Source organism: Prionailurus viverrinus, chromosome A1 (genome assembly GCF_022837055.1).
Source record: "Prionailurus viverrinus isolate Anna chromosome A1, UM_Priviv_1.0, whole genome shotgun sequence".
Lineage (NCBI taxonomy): Eukaryota > Metazoa > Chordata > Mammalia > Carnivora > Felidae > Prionailurus > Prionailurus viverrinus.
Window position 1 is genome coordinate 172,042,395 of NC_062561.1, and position 17,336 is coordinate 172,059,730.

The window sequence follows — 17,336 nt, forward strand, 5'->3', positions numbered from 1 at the left end:
ATACTAATTTAGACAGGAGAGGCTTTCTTTCTGAAGGACTTCCTGCTGCTTTCCCTGATAAGGATCAGCACCTCCGTGGAAATGTGGGTTTATCTTTGAAGTCTAAAATGGCATCAATTCTGCACCTGCCTCTCTTGAAGAGTGGCCTTGAATGGTTTCCTGATGTTTCCTGAGTGAGAGAGATGTAGCCCAGCAAACAGACCATAATGGTAGCAACTTTGGTAGTGTTTTATCTAGGTAATATTCTGAGGAATAAATAAAAAGGACTTTTGCCCAAAAAAAGTGTTATATCTCTCATATGAGAGTAAATCCTTATCCATAAAATACACTAAAGAATGACATTATTTTGAAGCAGAATAAATGTTTTGATATTTCTGTTAATTTCTTTGACATTCATGAAAACCTAATTTTTTATTTTGATTTTGTCCAAGGGATTACTAATTCTATATCACTATATTATACTTTAGAGTTACTGTTTCATAAATCTCAGAATTAATATTAGACAAAATGTATCTATTGCAACTATTACTTCAAGAAAAAAGAGGTAATTTGCTAAACACTAGGGATTATAGAGCATAAAATGTATTTGGGAGTCATGTTTTTCTCAAATTTAAAGCAAGACTTGAATTGGTATTATTATTATTTTATTTTATTTTATTTTCTTAGTTCCCTCTCCCATGTGACTGGTCCCCTTCTACATATCCATCCGTCATCAAATACAAAAACAAATAAATCTGTTTTATTTGAATAACAGAAATATTCTGTCATCTTATAAAAGCTGAGAAAAGACTTGTTTCATTAAATGTTTCTCTTGTGTTGTTAGCTGATTTTGGACTCTCTAAAATTGTGGAACATCAAGTGCTCATGAAGACAGTGTGTGGAACCCCAGGGTACTGCGGTATGCTCTTTAATACTGATATTTACTTTTATTGTTATTTGAAATCTATTTTTACTTCATGATCTAATTTTCTAACTCCTAATATCTCTATTTAAAATGCTTACAATGTGATGTGAGTCTCCATGAGGAAGGCGTGTATAAATGATACTTAGACCACCTCTTGTTCTACATGAGGGGTTCAATGATGTTGGTTTTAGGGCCCCCTTCTTAGAAAAGCAGGGAAAGAAGGAGCCCTAGGAAAAAGGACTGGGTGCTCTGCACCTGTCTCCTGGGCAGTAGCTACTCTTGAACCCACTTCGAAGCAGAAGGACAATCATCAAGAAAGAGGGGAGGGAAACAACCTTATTTGTGGTTGGAAATAGGGCCATGAGTCCTCCTGTCACTTTCCTTGTTTGCTTTTACTTGGGAGGGTGGGTGAGGAGGGAGTGTGTCATTAATTCAAAGGGCGTATAGGATAACAGTGAGATTGGGGTAGTCCTAGTCCTCATTGATGGCACTCGCCTAGCCTAATAAGGCTTCAGGTGGGGTTGCCCCACCAGAGTCCCTCAGTCCCTAGAGATGGACTGTGTGACAGTCCTCACTCCTAAGAACCATGTAACTAACTTATTTTAACAATGTTTGAATTCATGCACATCAGACTATAGAAGGTACAGTTAGATATCCACTGAAGCAAATATATGATTGAATTCACAGAATTTTAGTGCTAGAAGAACCTTTAAAGTTCATTTACTAACTTTCTCATTTTGAGTTCTAGAGTATGACTTCCCCAAGATTCACATCTAGTTGTTAGTGGGTTAGAGATGAGAATCCAGGTATCCAAGGGCCTAAAAACAGATTTATACAATTCCCTCTTCAAAAAAGCCAATATAGATAAATCAATATAATTTTCCTTCATAGAAATATTTATCAGTTACTATTTACATCTTAAAATGTTTTTGTTTTGTTTTGTTTTTAGTTTTTTAAACCTCAAAAGTATTACTCGGTCATTGCAGGAAGTAAAAATCCAAGTATGTGTAATCAGTATTAATAGCCTTATGAGTTCTTCCTCATCTTTCTCCATGTTTCCATATTCACATATGGAATTCACATATTCACAATAAACTTTTTATTATTTTGTTTTTACCTAGTTAATTTCCCTACTGAATCTAAAATATTATGTCCTTGTAGCTCAATTGTTCATAGACCCAGTAATTACACAGATTTAAGTATACCTGTCTTTCTATTAAATCTTTACATTGTGCCAAATATTCTTGTTCTGGACCTTTAACTCCTTGGCAAGAGTAGTCTACCAATTAGGAGTAAATTCAGAAATCTCCAAGTAACTGTGGCTTATGAAAGATAGAAGTTGATTTCTCTCATGTTGAAAGTCTAGTGAAAGGCAATCCTGGTGGGTTCTCCAGGTAAGGCTCTGTGGATCTCAGTGCCAGGGGTCCAGGCCTTTTCTGTCTTGCTCTACCATTCTTTAGCATGCTTCCTCACAGTCCAAAATGGCTGCTTGAAATCAGTCATTACATCCACATTCTCTGTGACAGGAAGGGGGGAAGGGGAGAAAAAAGGGTGTACCTTTTCATTGTTAAATAGACTTGCTAAAGCTCCACGTCACTTCCACTTCTCTCTTATTGGCCAGTACTTGGTTACAGCCTCCATACTACCAGAGTGAGTCTTTTGGCTGGACATGTTGCTGCCCCAAATGAATTCAGCGTTCTGTTACTAAGCATAAGTATTGCATTAGACTGCTCACTATCTCTAGCACAGACTTGAGTAAGATTCCCATTACCGGGGCGGGGGGGGGGGGGGGACTATTAAAGTATACCATGTTCCCTATAGGCATCCTCTTGTTTTACATATATAATTTATATATAGAGATATAGATATATAGATATAGATATATATTTATGTATATTTTATTTTCCTTAGAACTGTTAGCCGACAACCTGTCCATGACATCTAATGGTGCCATAGATATTTCCCGTTTCTCTAATTCATGTGTCCTTGTCATCCTCCTATATTTCTTTCATGCCTCCCAATCTCCAAAGCCATAAAGATAAAAAAAGAACCCCGAATTTTGTACCATGTGCCAAATGGGATTGCCCATTTGTGAGTATTAACTGCTGACCAATCAAAAGAAGCATTGAAAGAGAATTGACAAAAGAATGATAAAACAAAGTAAGGATTTCCCAAAAGAAGAAAGCTGATGGACAATTTAGTAATCATTATCTAAGCACAAACACTGAGTATTCCTAGGAGGTAGGTAGGTTGGAGCATTTCTCTGAGAACTAGCAGCCCTGAAATGGGAAGATCAGGAAGAGCTTACAGTAGCCATCTCTAAGGGTCCCTTCTGTGACTAAGAGATAGCAGCATCCTTTTAATGGCTTTGATAATAGTGATAAGAGCAGCTCTTTCCTGCAGCGTGACAGAATAGCCATTCTATGAGTGAATGATTCATTCATTGATAAAATGAACATTGAATGTCTAAGAGGCTCTGAGATTCAAGAGTGAACACCATATGGTCTTGTCCTTTAAGGATTTCATGGGCTATTAAAGAAAAAATACCCATACACAATAAATCAGTTTGTGTTGGTAAGTTGTAGTTTTATCCAAGCTAAAGGCTTAGGTATTCAGAAGGGAGGGAACAATTAATCCTCCCTAATATTTGAGCTGGACTCTGAAGGTTGGATAGGAGTTCAACAAGTGAAGAGGTAACCACAAGGCATTCTTTGCAAGTAGGCAAAGGAAGAGAAAAATCATAGAGGAGTGGTAGCATCTGGCAGATTCAGGGACTGTTGGTTACTTTGGCACTTTGCACAACTGCAGTATAGATATAGTTGGACTTGGAAAGATACAATGGACCATATTTTTAAATAATCTATACATCAGGCTAAGGAATTCAGATTTGCTTTGGTAAATAGTAGTGATTGAGCAAAGGTTCTTAATCAGTGCAATTATATTTTAAAATCAAATCTGTATCTTACAAATATCTCGACAATGTCATTATGACAGATGGTTTTGAGGGGAAAAAAGAGACAAAAGAAGACAAATTAGAAAGTGATTATAAATTCTCTTTCCTGTCCCTCTGATGTCAGAAATGTACACACAGAATGCTGTCACTCCCGTAAACAGCTTCTCAGAATGATGTATTCGATCTGTTCCTACATCCAATGATTTTTTTAATATAAAATGAAAATAAAAATACTATTTCAGAGTCTTGTCCTTGCCATAAACAGACCCTTCTTACAGATAATGCCATCTAATAATGGAGGATTATTTTCCACTTACTATTCCCCCCTGCCAAAAGTACCCACACTACTCTCACTTACTATCCCTTCCCCCACCCCACACCCACCCCCGCCTAGAGGTTAGGGACAGGATTTTAAGGATACACCTGTGTATAGTAACACAAAAAACACTGGAAAGGCTGAGTTAGGGAAAACAAGGTCGCAGTCACACCCAGGGCACAGGAAGTGGATGGCCTAGAGAAAAGGCAAGATGCAGAGTTTAAACATTTTTGTTTTTGTTTTAGTTAATATAATAGTGAATAATAATAACATATAGTAATGAAACAATTAGACTTTATAGGCAAGGCTGAAGCCCCTTTGAGGTTCACTCAGTTCTAGCCTTTCCTCCCTGCAATACATGTAAGTGCCATCATCAGTTTGGCGTGTCCCTTCTGAGAGTACCTAGGTGGGGAGGAAACTGCCCATTTATACAATGAGTTGGAAATGAGACTGGTGGGAATCACCGTCGTCCTACAGAAACCATGACTTTACACACAGACTTTAGTTTTAACTTGAAAAGGTATCTGAGGCCCCTTCAGTTGACAGAGAGGAGACGTGTGAGCTTGTTTTCTTGCTCGTTGGAAGGGTGATTACATTCCAGGTCAGTTCTCCTCATGTACACGGGGTCTAGTGTCTACCTTTAATGGAAGGCTTTTTCAGTTACATCTTTTGAGGGAGTGGGTGTTTATATTACACCATCTGTCATTTGTCAGGAAATACAAAAGTGAAAAGCCATCCATTCAGTCTCATTCATAGAACCTTTGCCCCAGGCTATTAATAACAGAGGGTTCTCCTATAAGTGAATTGCAAAAGAAAAATCACAGATGCTGTATGTTTAAGCAAATACTCATTATTTCCTGGGAAGTGTGCCCAGTGGAAAATAAACTCCAGGCCAGAAAATTAAAATCTGTGATCCAGATAAATGAAATCAATGACTAGTGTTCTGCAATAGCCGTGAAGAGATTCTCCACATCTTGTTATTGCGAAAAGAAATAGGTCTCAGAAAAAAAAAAAATCCATTAGGTCATGGCTCCCGATAAATAGGCCACAACGTATGCAATATTACTACCAAATGTCTTGACTGGTTTAACTATTTAAGACTGGAAGTCTGCGGGTGTTCAGCCTATCAATGCCAATCACAAAAACAAGTAAAGCTGTGAGAGTAGAAAAGAAAACAATATGGTAAAGGGTTAGGTAAAAGAGTATTTCTGTATAATACTGATTTCTAATTTACTCATAAGCTTAGTTAATTAAACTATGTATGTTCATGGTTCATATTTCTACCCGTCTATCCAAATTCAATTTGCAGGGTCTAGAAGCTCTTCAGAATTGATTTTCTCTTGGCATTTGCCAGAGTCCCATTGGAGTGATAATCCTGTGTTGTTTCTGCATTGTTATATTTTAAAGAAATAATTTATTATGTTCACTATACCAAAATTAAAGATAATTTCTCAGTAGCCTAGAGTCAGACAGAAGAGATTTCTGTCTACATGAACACATACTAATATGACCAATGTAGGAAAATTTAATGTAGTAGAAGGAAATCTAATCATCTAAAATATAAGCTTTCAGAATAGTTTCATAAAAGATGTATTTTGTTCATTTCTAGAGGACTAAATAGCTAAGGTGAAATTAACGAGTGTCAGATTATGTTGGTAATCTAACTGGCTAAGGGATGATCTCACCTGAGAGTTAATTAAATACCCACTATGGTGACTTTCTTTTTACAGTGAACTTAAGAGAAAACAGAAGAGTACATAGTAAAATGTCAGTTGCATGGCCTATAACATGCTTGATGGGCTGATGTGTGTACACGGGGCTCCTGTGGGGTTAGTGGATGATGGGCAAGAGCAGGGGATGTGAGAAGAAGCAAGCAGAGAATGCTCAGCAGGTGAGTAAGGAGTGCCTAGGTCCATCTCCCATTGCTGACCATGGCCCTTCTTTCTCCCTGAGATAGGCTGTGTCTGCAGCCACCATATGACTGTCCCAGGCACGCTTGCAATGCTTGATCCGTATGAGCACATGCCAGGTAAAGGAAAAAGTGGGGCTGGGGATAGATACACGAGAGGTGAGGAAAGGCCATAGCTTATCTTGGTCTTGACCTTGCAGATGACAGGGACTCTGCTGGTGGAATGCAGGCTGTCTTGGAAGTTTTAAATCTAGAGGAAAATGAGCCTCTCGGGGTATTTGTATTGATCTGGTACTGACCTAGACAAAGTGTATTCTGTGGAACTTTAGTTATGTACCTATTCAATTCTTTTTTCATTTAATAAATTATTTACTGAGCTCCTACTATGCACCAGGCACTATTCTAGGTGTTAGGGATATAACAATCAATCAAACAAACAAACAAGATCTTTTCTTTAAGGGTGGTACATTTTAGTGAGAGAAGGCAAATAATAAACAGAATTATTGTGTCAATATATAGAAAGGTGATCATTCCTATAGCGTTGGGAAAGAGGATAGAAAGTGTTGGGACAGGCTGACCAGGGAAGGCTTCACTCATGAGGGAGCAGAAGAGCAAAGATTTGGAAGAGGCAGGGAGAGAGCAAGCTATGCAGATTCTATGGAAAGAACATTCCAGGTGGAGGGGACAGAGCACACCAACCCTGAGGCAGGAACACAGCTGGGTGTCTATAGGTTGAAGAAGGACACAGTTGAGTGAAGTGCAATTGTAAGGGGAGAAATAATAGGTAGGAGGGGGACCAAAGAGCTCCAGTTGGAAGGATAGAGTTCACATTTGCTGAGATGGGGAGGACTTGAGGAGCAACGGGGTTGGAGCTCGTTGATTTTGAGATGCCTGTTAGATATCCAGGTGGAGATGACATGTGGGCAGAAGGGTATATATGTTTGAGGTTCAGGAGCAGGGTCATGTCTGTTGATATAAATGGGGGCTCTGTCACCATATAGATGATATGGAAAGTCATGAGACTCCAGGGAAGAAGAAGAAACAACCCAGACTGATCCTGGGGCAGCATCACCAGTAGAGGCCAGAGAGAAGAAACCATGTTTATTATTCATAGAACATCAGATAGTGGAGGAAACATCACTGGACAGAATTAGGAATTACGAATGGGTGCTGCAAGGCACAGATATGGGGCACAATATACACAACAGTGTTCTAGCATCTAAAGCTATCAGCAGAAGGAGGGGCTGCCTCCCTGGCTCGGGAAATGGTCCCAGAGGCTGACTACTGACCCGTGTCTCAGGATTCAGGGGAGCAAGGGGAGAGGAGACAGAGTGTTGCTCATTTCTGCATCACCCAGCAGATACATAGTATTTGACATTCATAATATTACCTCACGGTCTGTCTATATATATTTTATATGTGTAAACTATGTTGAGGATTATGGCAAGCGCTTCATTTAATCCAAGTTAACCAAATATATTCTGACCTGAGACGGCTTATAAAATTGAGTCTGAAGAGATTGTCCTTCCTCCTACTTTTCATGTTCTTTTTGGCTTAGAAACAGCCTTTTAATGTGCTGGTCATCCTTAACTTCTGCGTCCCCATACCATAAATCATTCTCTGTCCTTCCCTCTTTGTAACTGTGAGTGACTACCTAAGGAACAGAACCAGCTGTGCCAGAGAACTCACTGTGCTAAGGACTCAGCTCTATTATTACCCATGTGAGGGCGGAATGCAGGGGAGAAGCGGTCATAGGAAGGGTGACTGATGGCAAGTGGGAAGGAGACTTGCTTAAAATGTATTCTTTGGGCCCTGAACACCCACAAAGTGTTCCATTTAGAATGTTGTCACAGACAGGATATGCACAAAATAAAAGTATTTTGAGAGAATTATTAGTGATAATTACAGTAAGATTTATAGCTCCATTAGAGAAAAACATGGTATTTGCCATACTTAACAGAGTTCGAAGTCCGTGTCCATCACTTTATATCTGTATCTCCATATCCAAAAGAGACTCTTGCATGATGTTAATATTAGGACGAGTTCAGTTTATTTATTGATACTCCACCTCCTTGTAGAGGCAGCTTTTCAAGAATGAATACCTCTTTGCTGTCCCTGGGCCTGCATCCATCACAGCTTTGAAGTGAGCAGGAGACTCAGTCTGATTAAGATTCGGAACAAATAGTGATTGCTCTAAGATGGGAGGGCTCTGTGGGATCATAGAAAAGTGAATTTCATAGACATAAAACTTTCCCAGGGTAATAAAAATAGGTTGTGTTTATTTTTTCCTCTTCTGAAAGTACTTAGGTGTTCTCAAATACTTGATTTTCTCTTCAGGGTATTATTAAAAAAAATAAAAATTAAGATGGGGAAAATAAACAGGCTATCTTTCTTCACTCATTTATAAGATTTATACAAAGAGAAGTATCATGCAATTCGTGTGGCAAGGAAGACTTATTTAAACAGCTTTAATGAAAAAATACTAAGTGAGAGATGGATTGACTGATGTTTGTAGTGTAAAAGATCAAGAGCCCAGGAAAATGGAAAAGATGAGTTAGGTCATGAAGTGTATCCCTTGAGTTTTAAAATATCCTTTAAACTTCTTTCTTGCTCTACACTACAAGTCATAGATACCCAAAGTGACGGAGGCCCCACATGCCTCCTCAGCCCTTCTCGACCTCTCACACCATGGCATGTATGGAATCAGTAGTATTCTGAGAGTCACTGTAGTAAACTGGTAAGGCTGCTCCTAGCCAGAGGCAACTCCTTCTGGAAACATGTCAACTGGATCCCAGTCTGATTCACCCCTTTGTTACAACACTAAGCAAATGGCGCCGGGACATGACCTGTCTTCTCTGTTGTCAAAGCAAAAATTGCACTTGACAGGGCTTAAATGTTGTGCCCCGTTCTCACCAAATATCTGTGACACCCTGACAAAGGACCACACATGGTACAGGTGCTGAGGAAGGCACAGAGTAGGGTCTGCCCGGCTGCCTGTAGGAAGCTGCCTGGAGTGCATTCTCCTCTGGGTTCCTCACCATGTTAAGAGCAACAAGGGAAGAGAATTTCCAAACACTGCTCTTCTCCTTCTGGTAGATAAATCCCTCTTTCTCCTCCTTCCACAGTGCTCACTCCTCAGAGGCAAAGTGTAGAGAGACTTCTAGATGCTGAAGACTTGTGCTCTAAAGAAAACTCAATTCAAGACAAGACTGTACAGTGAAAAGCTCCACAGTGGTTCTCCCTCAGCTGTAGGAGGGGGTGGAATTCTGCAAAGTCAGATTCAGGCTTTAAGATGAAAATAGATTTGTTCCTCTATGTTTTGAATCACTAAAATAAAAGCATAGGAGAGAATTTAAGAACAAATAAACAAACAAACAAACAAACAGAAGCCCTCATGTACTGGAATCTGTAGTCTGGCCTCTGCCTCACAGGGGCTCATCTCACAGGGACTTCACTGTGCCCGGGGGTGTGCTCCACCCACACTGGCTTGCTCAGCTCCTTGGGCACCCTCGCTCCTGCCCGCTCCTGCCCGCCACAAAGTCTCTGCATGTGTGGGTGCTCCACCCAACCCGCTTCACTCTCTTTCCTCAACCACTGCCCTCTCCCCCTTTGCCTGGTTAACTTCTCCAGTCTTTCACATCTCACTTTAAACTTTGCTTTCTCTACCCACCTTCCTTGATCTTTCTCACCAGGTCAGCCCTCTATTGGAGACACCCTCCATCCAAGCACTTACAGTTACCACTTTGTATTTCTTCATGTGGCTTTCTCGATCAATGCCTACCTCCCCCACCAAACTATAAGCTCCATGGTGGCAGAGACATGTTCTCTGGAACTCCCCATTGCTCCCCCAACACCATCTAACATAGTGCCCATCATACAGCAGGTACTTAATAAATAGTTCATGGTTTGTTTAATGAGTGAATGAATGAACATGTGGATTTCACTCATCTTAGTCTCCCTGGGATTTGTCTTTCTCAGAAGAGTTAACAGTAGTTTGAAAAAAGTCTTCTGCTAAAGAATGCCAATGTGTGGTCTTAACTCAATAGGTAGGAAGGAATTGACAAAATGAAGGTGCAATCCATGACCAAAATCATCCCTCTACTTTTCTCCTAGGGCTTTAGAAAAAGAGGGGAAACTTAGCCTCAGTGGCCCCTGTCAGAGTGTCATAGGGCATACCTCATACTTTTTATGTGGGACCATTTCGAGAACTAGTAACAGTGAGTTTATTTAATAAACTGAAATTCATCCCAGTCTGTAGATGGACCCTCAGTCTCTAGAAGTTTTAATGGTACCATGATCTTATCGAAAAAGCAACACTCTGAGGTCTAAGTGGTATGTTGGTAAATAAATATCATAAAGTTTGAATTTTTAATATAATTTTGATATTCAGTTAAAATTGCTTTTTAAAAAAGTGAAGGCTAGTATCTTGGCAATTCTAAGACCATTTACCACAATTATTCTGTGTTGGAGATTGGAGTATGAGCTCTGTAGCATTTAGTGTTAATGAGCAATAACACGAATGATAAGCTTACGAAGTGGCACAAAACGTGGATCCACTTAGAAGACATCCAGAGAAATCAATAAAGGATTATTGACTTTTTTAGAAAAGAAGATTCTAAATTATTTTAAACACATTTTTAAAAAGTGGATCACACCTTGAAATGATTTTCTCCCTTACTGTATTTTTTTGACTTATTTGTTTGGGCAGTGAGGTGAAAAGATATGTAGGACACCTGGAAGTGCTTTAGCATTAAAAGGTGGGCTAGCTGATGTCTTTTCCTGAACCAAGTTGGAAGTAGTCAAGTATTTCCCTCCTTAATAAAATCACAAATTTGTAGAATCCACCGCAAGGACATTTGATACCTAGGAGACCTGTAGTGCTGGTATGCTGGAGCTTGAAATGTATTCTGGCTCTTGGAAAGGGTTCAGACCCTTGGAAAGCTTCTGGCTCTTGGAAAGGGTTCAGACAGATTACAAGAGTATATTCTGCTAGTCCTGAAGTCAAGGTTATGATAACTAGCAACTGTGAAAATATTTAAAGGTTTCTATGAATGGGATCTGATTGGATCTAGATGCTTAGGGTTTGTTTCACCTAAGTTTTGTGTTCTGATTAGTAAATATTTTAAATTCTTAAGAGAAATTTATTATGGAGGGCAAAAACATTCTATATTCCTTTTGTCTCAGTTAACCTCACAATGGAAAGTTTAGTGTTTCACACCAGGGGATTGCCCACATTGCAGCCTACCGCCTTACAAGGAACTAAGTTGCCTCTGGAGGGTAAGGTCGCACCCTGTGCTGTGAGGGGAGGTCAGATATTACCAGGTCAGGTAAGAAAACCAGATGCCCTAAAAAGTGGATTCAGAAAGAGTTTTGTTCCATGGTATTCGCTTCATTTGGGCCCTTACCTGGGAGCTATCAAGAATGGCCAGAAAAAGCACCTGACCTCCACGACAGGGTGCTCACCTCCGGACAGCACCGAGGGGAGGCTTGAGAGCCCTGGAGCCAATAGGATAGGTTACGCCCCAGGGCCAGCATACACAGTTGACACTCCGGCAGAGGAACAGGAATTCAGTAGAGTGTCTGTCCTCTCTTCTTGCTTAAATTGGCAGTAACAGCCCCTCTACTAATATCACAGTGGCTAGTAGCTTCAAACTCAAGAGTACTTGGAAATTAGCTAATCCAATTCACTTAGGTTTCAGAGGTAAAAACGAGTCCCAGAAAATGTAAAGGACTCTCCCCAACAGATTTCTGTATGTCTAAATGTCAGTGTGGGACTTGACAGCACTCCACTGATGGGAAGACCTGAGTGGGGAAGGGCTAATTGTACTAAATGTGCGTGCATTCAGCTCCCTGACTGGAACAGCTCCCAGTGACACAGACAGCACAGCGGCCCTCCTGGAAGAGGCAGCCTAACCAGAGTTTCCTCTGAACCCTGATGAGCAAGGCATTTGCAAGCGGGCACTCAGTGTTGAGGCCCAAAGGAACCATATGTGGGGTACAGATTGCCCTAGAAAACGAAAGCTAACCTGAAGGAGTGAATGGTGTTGGCAACGAGCGTGCATTTTTCTTAATTATGTTAATTAAATTCTAAGAGGAAAATTTTCTAGGAATAATATGCCTATAGATGAGAAAAACTTCCTGGCCCCAGACACCATTCTTTAAAGGGTGCATCTTGCTGAATTGCTGCTTGGAGTGTTACATTGCACACTCTCGTTTCACCGTATGGGCTCTTCATCTCTTGTATTTTATGTAACACAGTTTGTGCAGAGAAGAGAATATCCTGATTGCAAAAGGATGGGGGAGGAGGGGTAGTATGGGAAGACATCAGTGGAAAATCCACTGTGTTCCTTCCTCTAAGTCAAATTCAGAGTTCCAGGAGGATAGCAGCCTTCCAGGGCTCACTTTAATGACCTAGTCTGAGTGTGACATTTTCAGCCTGCAGACCCGGGATCCAGCTCCCTTGCTCTCCTGCCCCCTGCTGGAAGGAGGAGGGTGGTGCCCCATTCCCAAAGCCTCCCTCAAGGAGCTCTCAACATTGATTGGTCAGCTCCTCCCTCAGAGACCCCACTGACATCTACAGCACTTTTGTTCAAAATGGGAACACTGAGGCTATAGGCTACTCTGGGGCTAGAGGCCCGAGCCTTATTTCTGCATGGATTGTAAAACTCTCACTTCTCCTTTTCTTCCTTTGTTAGGCAAACAAATAACACCTCCAATTCTTGGTGCAAACAGTTGGACGCAGTTAACTCTCCATTTTCACAGCTCTAAGATAATAAAAACAGAAAAGATCTCCTCATTCTATACTACAGGGCCGTTTGATGGCTGAGAAGACCTTCCATTTTCACCATGGTGGGCAGGGCTAATAGGAGCAAGCTCATTGTGCACGGAGAAGATCCCTTTCTCAGTTCATAATCCCAAACTGGGGACAGCTGCTCTCTGGGAACCTACATGTAGTTGTCAGTACTAAGACATGTGCCGGGCCCCTTCTAACACCTGTTCCAACCTTCCAGCATAGAGACTTCCCAGTCCTTCCCGCTGTCCGCCCAGGTCCCTGCGCTGGTCCCTGCCCTGCATCTGTCAAATACAGGTTTGCATGGATGCCCCATGCTCCCAAGAAGGTCTAGATCTCAAGGGAGCATAACTTGCATTTTTCCCCTTATTATGCTAAATTTGTGTTCCTTTTCTGCGTACAAAGCTCCCTCTGAAGTAAGGGATCTTTTATAGCAGAGATGCAGTTCTGTCTGATTCGAATGAATGTTCTGATGTAGAATATTAAAGTTAATACCTTTATTTTTATGCACCCCAAACACAGAAAGACTTTGATTTCTCCCATTAAAGTAGACATGAGGGTTTGTAGTCTCACACTTTGGTTTGGGGAGACAAAATTGGTTACAAAACTGTTCTGAACTTTGTGTTAATTAATTTCTTACCTGTTGCTTGTTATTGACATGTAAATATTAAATTTAAACTGCAATTTAACACAATATTCATTCTTTCTGCAGCACCTGAAATCCTTAGAGGCTGTGCCTATGGACCTGAGGTGGACATGTGGTCTGTCGGAATAATCACCTACATCTTGTAAGTGAAGAAAAGCAACCTCTATGTGTTCTATTTGCCTTTGCTGTAATATTTTCTAGGTACTGATAGTCCTCATAAAAAGCAAGACTACTTTTTGACTTTTGTAATTTTCTATGACACACTAAATGTAGCCAGTGATAGAATTTTCTGAAAATAAGCATTACTTTTTATTCTATAATTTCCTTAGAACCAGCACTTCTGTCCAGGACTTCTCTCTTTCTCTCTTTTTCTGTAATGTTTATTTATTTATTTTGAGAGAGAGAGAGAGAGAGAGAGAGGGAGCATGAGCAGGGGAGGGGCAGAGAGAGAGGGAGAGAGGGAAAATCACAAGCAGGCTCTGCACTGTCAGCACAGAGCCCATCACTGGACTCAATTTCATGAACTGTGAACGGAAATCAAGAGTCAGATGCTTAACTGACTGAGCCACCAGGCGCCCCACTGTCCAGGACTTTTCTCAGTCCCATTTTGCAGTGCAGTGTGTAGCAGATTTGGAGAACAATTCATTATTTGATGATAGTAATGAATGTGAAACTCAAGTCCATCTATTAAAAACATGCTGTTATTTTACTTATTTGCATCTCATCAAAATACAGTATTAGTATTTAGTTATTAGTTATTTAGTATTTAGTTATTAGTATTGCTTTTTAAAAAGCAAGTGGCTATTTATTTTCGTAAACAATTCCAGACTGGTACATTTCTTGTCAGCAATGTTTTTAATGCAATTTGCCTATCAATTTTGTTTTCTATTTGTGTTAGGTCCCCAAGGACCTTGAGTTTAATACCCTAAACTCAGAGAAACCTTTTCTCTGGTAGAAAAAAGTTGGGCTAATCTCTCGCTCTCTGGTATCCCCAACTCCATTCCTGAGCTCCTGGCTATGAATAAACAAAGGGTTTCAGGAAATTTGCCAAAGACATGATGGAATTGCAGAGGAATATGAGGGAGGTAAGCAAGGACAGAGGAGTGTCTGGGAAGACTGCTGAAGAGAGGCTACAGAAGAAAGGTGTCAGTGAGTTCTGGAGTTTAACTTAAGACAAGCAGATTTGGTTGCCGTTTAGAGGACACTGCACAGTTACTTGTTGGAACCTATACCATTCAAATCTGTAGAGATTTTGGAAGGTATGAAAGAGAGGATATTAATCGGCTCAGGCTGCCATGACAAAATACTGCAAACTGGGTGGTTTAAACAACAGAATTTTATTTCTCACAGTTTCAGAGACTGGAAGTCTGAGATCAGAGTGCCAGGAGGTCCAGTCCTGGTGAGAGCTCTCTTCCTGACTTGCAGACACCTGTCCTCTAACTCTTTCCTCACATGGCAGAGAAAGAATGTAAGCTCTTTGGTATCTCTTCTTCTAAGGACGCAAATCACATCATGAAGTTAGCCCACCCTCATGACCACATCAAACCCTAATTACCTCCCAAAGACTCTATGTCCAAATACCATTGCACTGGGGGATTAGGACTTCAACATATGAATTTTAGGGAGACACATTTCAGTCCATAGCAGAAAGAGGTTTGGGTGTTGTTGTTGTTATTGTTGTTTTTTAATTTAATAGTAATCTTAGAAAGTGTAGTATCTGGGTAATAAGGACTAGGAAGAGGGTAACTAGGGTACCCCCAAACAAATTAGTAAACTCTATGTTCACCTGGGTATATTCAGTAGTCAGTAGCAAAACAAAAAAGTTTAATAAGCAACCCATTAAATAGCTGTCTGCTACTGTGTAACGTCAAAAGATAGTTTCAGTGTTGAATTCTTTGTGTATCCAGAATATAGTAAAGGCTTGAAAAGCATTTGGAGAGGTAGAGAAACATAGTTTTTTCTTATGAAAGTGCAAAACTGTTAGGTAATTTTTTTGCCATACTAAGTGCTTAATTCACTAAAACGAATTCCCGAGGCCACATCATGGAACTCCTTCAGCTTACATTTGAGGTCACTTTTATACTCAGGAGACAGTGTTGGCTCCTGAATTAGGCAGGTGACATATCACAGTGACATGAAATAAAAAACTGAACTGCACAAATAATGAATCAGATTTGCCCCTAAAGTATCAGTGTGTCCACCCAATTGCAATTTCATGCTGAAATGTGATGGGGAGGGGGGGTAAGCATTAAGGTTGTACAGGAACTCAGAGAGATGGAGGTAGGAAACTACATCACATTCACCCTGAGAACCTGAAATTTGGAACGAGTAAAACCCCATAATGTGGTCACTGAGCAGGGAAAACGAAGAGGGAAGAATGTGATTGTTGGAGAAACATCATAGCCCTGAAAATAATTTTAAGAGTCTGTCAAAGCCCCTTCCCCTAGTTCACTTAAGGTCATTAATTAGTAGGTGTTGCTTCAAAGTATGCAGTAGTAGCCTGTGACCACCGCCACAGCCCTCCCACCAGGACAAGTTCTCCAAGACTGTGCCATTGGACCTGTGTATCTCCTTTACTATAATTAAAAGTTCCACTGAGCTATTTTGTGCTGTGACCTTGCTATTTTCTAAGGATGACAGTAGACTAGAAATGAAGGCCATTTTGTTATTTCTCACAGAAATTCTGGTCCCTCTACCTTTTACACCTAAATCCTTTGTGCCTTCAGACAAAAGCAACTACTACAATGCTCAGGTCAGAATCAGACTCAGATAAGGCCAGAGATTTGAACTCTGTCCTGCAGCTGTCCCACACTACAGTTCTGCCCAGCAGCCTGGAGCTCCCCTGTATCAGACATTCACATGGTTGGCCTAACCCTAATGTCCTCTGCAACTTTCGCTGTCAGGATTCTCAAATATTTCCATTTCTGAAGGCTTTTTGTAGTGTGTGTGTGTGTGTGTGTGTGTGTGTGTGTGTGTGTATGTGTGTTGTTCTGTGTCACAGTTCTTCCATTTATGGCATTTTAGGCTGACATGACATAAACTTTTTACTTCTGTCATCAGTGCACAGATTTACAGATATGTTTCAGAAGTAAGAAAGGCATTTGAGTACTGTACCTTCTGAACTGTAATTTTTCTTTCTAGACTTCCAGAAGGGGAAACAGAAGAGTTTCCTAAACCAAGCCTGGAACGTTGGCTAATTTCTCCATGACTAACTAACAGTAGGCTGTATTTTTCTAGTGTTGTGGCTGGCACTGGAGGGCCAGGCAAGGCTGAGCTGCCCCCTTGTGTAGACGTAGGCTCCCTTCTCTCCTTATGGGGGAGCAGGACTCTCAGTGCAGATGGCTGGCTGCGGTGGGAGAGGACACACTGGTCCGAGCCTCAGCACTGCCAGGCCTTTCTTGTCCTGGCTGGCTCCAGAATATTCAAAAGAGACAAAGACTCCCAATAGAACAGTCCCTGAGCAAAGGACATGACAAAATGCTTTTCCCTAGAAACCCACTGCATTAGAAAGCACTCAAACATTTCATGCTCTGCACCCTCCTGACCAGATTGAAAGAAGAATTTAAGAAAATGTTTTTTAACATGTTCATCCTTTCCCCTCCATTTTGTGTCCAGTGCAACTCATATCCTGGTAGGGACTTGTTTTTATAGTTTCCTCTTGATCCCTAGTGATTTCAGAACCCATACCCATCTGTAAAGAGTGGAGGCTTTTTTTTTTTATTTTTTAAATATTTTTATTTTTGAGGGAGAGAGAGAGAAAGACCGAGCGCGAGCAGGGAAGGGGCATAGAGAGAGGGAGACACAGAACCAAAAGCAGG

The 17,336-nt window shown here is 40.7% G+C and overlaps 1 protein-coding gene across 3 annotated transcripts in view; it reads left to right on the forward strand.

Annotated features, from left to right (window-relative positions):
• Nucleotides 1-17,336, forward strand: part of CAMK4 (calcium/calmodulin dependent protein kinase IV) — a 219,016-nt gene that overhangs the window by 191,092 nt on the left and 10,588 nt on the right. For all 3 annotated transcript variants that reach the window (XM_047851916.1, XM_047851925.1, XM_047851933.1), the window contains 2 exons: nucleotides 824-898; nucleotides 13,585-13,660. In XM_047851916.1, coding sequence (XP_047707872.1) covers nucleotides 824-898; nucleotides 13,585-13,660 — 151 coding nt within the window. The remainder of the gene's footprint in view (nucleotides 1-823; nucleotides 899-13,584; nucleotides 13,661-17,336) is intronic.